The sequence below is a fragment of the Callorhinchus milii genome, unplaced genomic scaffold, assembly GCF_018977255.1.
Source record: "Callorhinchus milii isolate IMCB2004 unplaced genomic scaffold, IMCB_Cmil_1.0 Scaffold15, whole genome shotgun sequence".
NCBI lineage: Eukaryota > Metazoa > Chordata > Chondrichthyes > Chimaeriformes > Callorhinchidae > Callorhinchus > Callorhinchus milii.
Window position 1 is genome coordinate 9,585,977 of NW_024704756.1, and position 7,815 is coordinate 9,593,791.

Below are 7,815 nucleotides of genomic sequence, written 5' to 3' on the forward strand. Positions count from 1 at the left end.
ATACAACTGGAAAGCTTTCAAACCTTTGCTGAAAAGGATCAATATAAAAGGGTAAAGTGGAATGAGCTGATTATTGGGATTAGAGAGTTTAGAATGAGTAGAGAAGCCAGCACTAGCATAAACTTAATGGGGCTAAAGGAAGTTCTCCAATGCTGTTCAGAAAAGAAAACGATGCATGTTTTAAACCAGATTAATGAGTTGTGAAGAATGTTTGAACGATGCACCATATCATTTTACTACCACTTATTCTCTGGTTTTGATTATCATAGGAGAAAGATGACATGAAGCGAGCAGAATACATGTTGCAAGAGGCAGACAAGCTGGGCTGCAGACAGTTTGTCACTCCAGCTGATGTTGTCAGCGGGAACCCTAAACTCAATTTGGCATTTGTGGCCAACTTATTTAACAAGTATCCAGCTCTACAGAAACCCGAAAACCAAGATATTGATTGGAGTCTGCTGGAAGGTAAAACTACAAAGTTGAATTTTGTTTGTACTTCTAGAAAGCAGCTTTGACTTCACTGAAAAGGGATTAGATCAGTTCATCCTTTGTAAAAACAAAAGGCCACTGAAATAATTGTAAGGTGTTTTAACTTCCTTTTTAAAAAAAACTTAATTTGCTTTGTTTTTATTTAGCTTATTATCATTAATCTTGTTACCCTTTTTGAAATGATAAATTAGCACTTTGGGTGTAAGCAGGCTCTCTCCATTTTGCATTTCTTCACACACACACACATAATCACAATTTCCCTTAAGGTTTATGATTATGCAGAAAGTCTCTGGCATTTATGTAACTGTTACTGGTCGAAATCCAATTTCATTCGGTTTATTCCTCTTTAGATAATGTCTTGTGTATCATTGTAAACCTTTTGCACTTCAGGTGAAACCCGTGAAGAGAGAACTTTCCGTAACTGGATGAATTCCCAAGGTGTAAATCCACAAGTGAACCACTTGTATAGGTAAGTGGAATTTAGAGATGCAACATTTGTCCTAAACACGAAGAGATAACTAATCTTATTTATTATTCCACTGAACACAGCCAATAATAATGAAGAACTTTTCAACATGTTTTGGGCAGCAAAAACTGAACCTTGAACTTTTGATAAGTAATCAGTTCTTTCGTCAAGCACACAACCTGACGTGTATTCATTCTCTCAGATAAAATTTATAGCAACAGTCATAACAGTCATTTCATGACTTTGTGGACAATGTTGTGTGCAAATTAGCTACAATGTGTACCTACGAACAGTCACTACATTTTACAATACATTTTGCAAATTGCTTTGAAATGTTTTGATTACTTGATAATAATAATCCTTGCATTTGAAATAGCACTTTTCACGTCTTCTAGACATCTCAGAGCGCTTCACAGAATATATATAATAAGTGAATTGACTGTATTTGTGGGTGAAACGCGGCAACCAATTGCATACAGCAGTGTCCCACAAACAGTCGTGGATTGAAGTGACCAATTCATTTTTGTTTTGTTTTGTTTTTTTCTTGAGGGATTATTATCAGGCATGTGGTGTAAGGAAACTTGCCCAAGGTTTTGCCCTAGGAATTGAACCCAGGTCTCTCGCTTGCAAGGCGAGTGATAGGATGTTATATCAAATGCAATGATTATTATTGAATATTAGCATGATTCTTCAGTGACCTTTGGAAGTGTAGTTGTATGTTTCATCAAACAGTAGCTCTGAAAAGTGATGTACCATCCATGAATTTTTGGATTGATACGGCATTTTTAAAGTGTAATTGTGCAGTTTTGTTTATTTTACAGTGACTTAGCAGATGCTCTAGTGATACTGCAGCTATATGAAAAAATCAAGGTGCCAGTTGATTGGGATCGAGTGAACAGGCCACCATATCCCAAGCTAGGTGCTAATATGAAAAAGGTGAGCACTACTGCTCTAAAGGCAGAGAAAATCATTAGGCAAATCAACATATTGCATCACTCAAAAATGTTCTTTTTTTTCAGCTGGAAAACTGCAATTATGCTGTCTTCTTGGGAAAGGATTCAGCAAAATTTTCTTTGGTGGGCATTGGTGGACAGGATCTGAATGATGGCAACGAAACATTAACCTTAGCTTTGGTCTGGCAACTCATGAGAAGGTAATATTTCCTGCTAAGTGGGCTTCAGTGAAGTACCTGTTTAATTGGTGTAGTGTGTTTTGATCAGACTTAAGATTACTTGAAAACTTGCGCAAATAGAAAGAACTAGCTTTGTAATAGTTTGGAGCTGCTGTAACTTGAATCTTAAATTTCAAGGTGGGATTGATATTCTGCTGGCAACATGATTATGGTTTACTAGACATTTGCTAAATGCTAAAATAACAGTTGTATTAATAAACATACACTTAAGTGCTAACATTTGTTGTTAAAGGTACACACTGTATGTTCTTGAAGAACTTGGTGATGGGCAGAAAGTCAATGACGACATCATTGTCAAGTGGGTGAATAAGACCTTGGCAGACGCAGGCAAGTCAACAACCATCCAGAATTTTAGGGTAGGTATTTTGCGAAAATGTGAAAAATCACCGGTGGTTCCCAATTCATATACCAATCCTCAATTAAACAAGTGGGGTGGACTGTTGCCAAATCATTCTGGCAGTTATTTTTAAATGGTCTTTAGGATGAGGACAAATGTAGTTTAGAATGACTCTGACTGAATTTTGCTCTATATTGATAGACAATCTACTCCTTGGGCGTCGTGGGCCTAGTCAGTGAAATTGCTACATTGGATAAAGCTAGGTTGAATTTATGATATTGCTATGACTGGTGTAAACAGCCTAACTGGTGTGATTCTCAACCTAATACAATATAATATTATGCTCAGGACAAGAACATTAGCTCAAGTTTGCCTGTTCTGGACTTGATTGATGTGATTCAGCCTGGCTGCGTTGACTATGAGCTGGTGAAGACTGGGGATCTGTCTGATGAGGATAAACAAGACAATGCCAAGTATGTAACTTGAAATCCAATTGCCACTTTAACTATGGTTTGAATCCTACGTTTCTGTGTAAAGATAATTTGATTCATCAGTTTCTTACTTTTGATAACAAATGAGATCGACTTTGTAGAAAATCCTTAAGCGCATTCAGATGTTCTTCTATTGTAAACGAAACATTCCATTTGAAGTTATACAATGCAATTTCAGTTGCAATTATTAGGTTATTGTAGTTAGTATGACATTGTTCTCAAAAGTTGCACCATTTATATAAGTAGCATACACTTGCAATTCAAATATTCTACAGGAAGTGCATTTCTTTACTAATCAGGCTACCCAAGAAAGCTTTTTGAATGCATTTATCTAAACATTTATCACTGTGCCAATTTCATGTCATGGAAAATAAATTTCAAATGGTGGGTTTGACATTGTGATGTGTTTATCAACAGATATGCTGTATCAATGGCTAGGAAAATTGGAGCCCGTGTATATGCTCTTCCTGAGGACCTGGTTGAAGTGAAACCTAAGATGGTTATGACTGCTTTTGCCTGTTTAATGGGAAGAGGAATGAAGAGGGTCTAATAGATTGCCAATTCTCAAGTGTCACCAGAAGCAAATGACTGCCCTTTTAGATATTTCCAGGTTGAAATAACAATAATAATCCTTGCATTTGATATAGCGCCTTATCACATCTTCGAGACATCTCAAAGCGCTTCACAGAATATACTGTAAAGTGAATTTGACTATATAGTTTGTGGGCGAAATGCAGCAGCCAATTGCGCACAGCAGTGTCCCACGAAGTCGTGATTGAGTGACCAAATTATTATTATTTTTATTTTATTTTTTTGAAGGGATTATTACCCCCAGAAAAGCAATCTGCCAATCAACTTAACAACCGGGTTCCTACTTACTGCTAGGTAAACAGAGGTGTGTGGAGTAAGGAAACTTGCCCAACATTTCACCCTGCCCGGGAATCGAACCAAGGTCCTTTCGCAGGCGAGCGCTCTAATCACTAGGCTGCAGGATTCCAATACACTGTTGGCAGAATTAGTTTTGTTTTTGCTTTGCAAGACTAGAACATGATGCTTGGGAAGCAGAGGATTGCTGTTTTTTCTCCCCTAAGTGGTGGTAATTCATTCATTTAGCAAGGTACACAATGAATTAATTCATGTATAAATGAAGACCATGGATATACATACTATATTATATCAGCATTTTGTTTTTCCCTCAATTATACATTGGTCTTATCTTAAATGTGGTCAGAATTATAACTGACATTTTTTTAAAAAAAGCTGGCTTTTGACCATTTGAACCTAAGATATTTGGGTTTATATTTGAGGTATATCTTCTGTTGATTTTGAATAAAAAGACTGAAGATTTTGTTTTTGGACTGAGAATGTGACTCTGTTGCTGCCCTGGATCATTTGCTGTTGCATTCCATATAATGAGCATTCCATTATTTTTCTATATCCTGCACATACCGTACACATTATAGAATGGCATTTGTTCTTCAATCACAATAGAAAGTGTAAAGGAATTGCATAGCCCTTCTAAGCATCCATTAAAAACAATGATTTAATACATTCCATTATCCAACTAATTACGACACAATTTATTAAGCATCTTATTTTTTTTAAAAATGCATGAGGGAGAGATACATTTTATTGAAAATATTATGCATTCATATTTTATTACGGAACGTGCCAAAGTTCTTATATTTGGACAACTGCATCAAAATAACATGTAACTGAAAAATAGAACTCTGAACGTGCTCTAGTCATTACAAGGCCTACAGATGGGAAATTCTGAGTTTTTTGCAGGGATGAGTTCAGCATTTACTAACCCAGGTTGTCGATGCTTGGCAAAGCTTTCTATAATATATGAAAATGGCGGCAAGAGTTGGAAAAAATAAACATTTTGTTATAAATGACATTTATGGTTTTTCCAGTGTTATTAAAATATAACAGTACTTTGTTGCAGCACAACCAGATTGAATGATCATTTCATTTTCTCCTCCAATGCATCATTTAGCATTTTTAAAGAGTTAACAGGACCAATGATTATTTCTGTGGAGAATTCTTCTCACACATTCCGTGCCCCCCATCTCTTCCTTTGAAAGTACTAATTCCAACTGAAAAGAGCACGAATAGTCTCAACAACAACAATTAGCATTTATGCAGTGCTTTTCTTGTAGGATAACATCTCAGAACACATCAAACTCAACTCTATGGATGCAGCACTAGTGCACAATTGTTCACATTTTAGGACAGTTTGAGAAGAAATTATGTTGAAGCCTTAATTTGGAAAAGGATTAACTGAATACCATTGGGGAAACCCTTCATTTCATTATAATTTTATAGCAGGCAGAACAGGGGCTGCATATGATCACTTACAGCAGATTTATTTGAATTGTGACTAGACATACTGGAATCTGCACACACCTGTGATGCTGCACAGGTACACAAAAAAAGTCACGGGTGCCTTTTAAATCCTGACATTGCTTATTTGGCGCACAGCAGATGTGATGATCCGGTTAAACCCTACAAAAAGTATGCAACAAGATCAGCAAACGAGACTGATACTACATGGGAAACCAAATGTTCCTGCCACATACAAACAAAATGGTACATGGTGTAATGTGTTTTAAATGACTGTAAAATCTTATACATAGACTGGGAAAATGGACAATTTTGCAGGAAAATGACCATAATCGTTGTCCCAAAGTGTTTTAAAATGGAACTTCACCTTGTAGACACCTCTGAAATTAGGGCAACTTTGCTATTCTGGCCACCCTTTGATAGTCTATTTAATTTGAAACAGTTTGTGACTAAACTCCCAACTCGGAAGAGCACCTTAATAATAGAGTAAAATTATTGAATGAACCATAATAGTGATTTTCATCTATAATTAACTCAAAACTTAAGTTATCCTATTCAAGTTGTCGACTCTTGCAAAAGACCATGGGAGAAGTTATTCAAAGTGGTGGAATAGGATGGCTAGAAAAAATTTGCCATCTCCATGTATGAGGTAATGTATTTTTGTTGGATATTCCAAGTAGCTGTGATGTAATCTAATATTGTGCTCCCAAATTGATGAAGCTTTTGCATGCTATGGAAAGAATAGACCACATCTCATTCCATGTTCTTACATAAGTAATTAAAAATAGGGAGGGAGGGGAACTAGTTTTTAAATGATATCACATTTTCCATCTTGATAGTAACTTAATGACACTGATCAAACTTGTGTTCTTATTTTGACTCTTAAGTGCCTGTGTCTTTAGGTTAAGTTTCATAAACTAGTGTTTGCTGCCATCGAGTGGTGAAATATTACTTTGAACTTTTTCATTGAAGATTTTTCCACAAATAATAAAGCATTTACAATTGGGTGTTTCTGTATGGAAATTAATCTGTCTCCAACACTGCTGTCCTGAATTAAATAATCTGAAAACATATTAAATCATAGAATTCATACAGGAGTTCACTAAAGTCTTATCTCGTGAAATTTCTTGTGTTATTTTCCCTCAACCCACTTTGATGAAATCAGATCTAATCAGGCTTCTGCCCAGGATTTTAATGACCCATCTAAAAACAACAAATATTAATTATCTTCTCAATACAACTTGCATTTATTTAGCACCTTTTATGAAAACAAGTTGTTGTTTTACATCATTAAAAAACAATGTCCAACATTTAATTTCTCTTACTGTTACCCTGCAGTATGAAAAACTAAATGAGCTGATTCAAAATATAAATGGCATTTTGTTCAAAAAAAATTTGCTCTAAACACTGGTTTGGAGTATCGTTGCAGACTCGGTTTAAAGTTATGAATAGGGCTTGAACTCATGATCTTGATAGCTCGATGAGACTGAGTAAAATTATCCCATAATCAATGCAATAGATAATTCCTGGGGGAACAGTATGTTAATTTGTTAAATAATGGAGGGAAATTAATTGTAATACTTGTTTCTTCCTTTCGAAGACTGGATGGGATGCAAGATGGTCACAAAGCTCATTTTGGTCAACTGGGTGATTTAATGCATTTAATGTTCAAAAGTATCCAAACCAAGGTTTCGTACATGCAACTAAACGTGGAAATTTTCCTGTGACTGGATTGGAATGCGTAATCTCTCCCTGGAGGGAGGCACACTGCTTCCCCAATCCTGGAGAGTATTAGTAAAGTGTTGGGGAACCTAATGTGTGCATTGGGGTATTGCAGGAGTTTAACCAACTAACACCATAGAGCATTCTATTGCGGGCACTATCTGGAAGCTTCCCGCTGCTTGTCCAAATAAGACCGCTGTGCCCCAGTGCCCCCTCCCTCCTTCCCTTTCCCCAGTCCTGTAGCTCAGTGGTTAGAGCACTCGCTTTGCAAGCGAGAGACCCGAGTTCAATTCCAGGCAGAGGGCGAAACCTTGGGCAAGTTTCCTTACTCCACACAGAGCCTAATAATAATCCCTCCAAAACCAAACGCAATAATAAATTGGTCGTTTTCAATCCACGACTGTTTGTGGGACATTGCTGTGCGCAATTGGCTGCCGCGTTTGCCCACAAATATACAGTCAATTCACTTTACAGTGTGTGTTCTGTGAAGCGCTTTGGGACGTCCTCCCGACGTGAAAAGCGCTATATCAAATGCAAGAATCATTATTATTATTACTACCCCCAATCCATGCCTAACCTCCCTCTCTTTCCCCGTTGTCCCCCCATCCCCCAGTGCCTGGTCCCTCATCCCCTGCCCCCCAGTGCCTGCCCACCCCCCAGTGCCCGCCCCCCATTGCCTGCCACCCCCAATCCCCCCAGTGCTGCCGGTGAGCCGGGCTGGGCAGCTCAACCACGAACCAAGCCGCCCGCCGCCCCTTCCCTGTCGCCGGGG

At 37.6% G+C, this 7,815-nt stretch overlaps 1 protein-coding gene across 2 annotated transcripts in view; it reads left to right on the top strand.

The window, feature by feature from the left end:
• Positions 1-3,788, top strand: part of LOC103177889 (plastin-3) — a 34,922-nt gene extending 31,134 nt beyond the window's left edge. The window contains exons 10-16 of one of the 2 annotated variants that reach the window (XM_042340847.1): positions 270-465; positions 880-958; positions 1,777-1,891; positions 1,975-2,108; positions 2,380-2,503; positions 2,833-2,957; positions 3,393-3,638. In XM_042340847.1, coding sequence (XP_042196781.1) covers positions 270-465; positions 880-958; positions 1,777-1,891; positions 1,975-2,108; positions 2,380-2,503; positions 2,833-2,957; positions 3,393-3,525 — 906 coding nt within the window. In that variant the 3' untranslated portion in view covers positions 3,526-3,638. Of the gene's footprint in view, positions 1-269; positions 466-879; positions 959-1,776; positions 1,892-1,974; positions 2,109-2,379; positions 2,504-2,832; positions 2,958-3,392 lie in introns of both variants that reach the window. The other variant, XM_007892261.2, reaches the window with a different exon arrangement.
• The last annotated feature ends 4,027 nt before the right edge of the window (positions 3,789-7,815 follow it).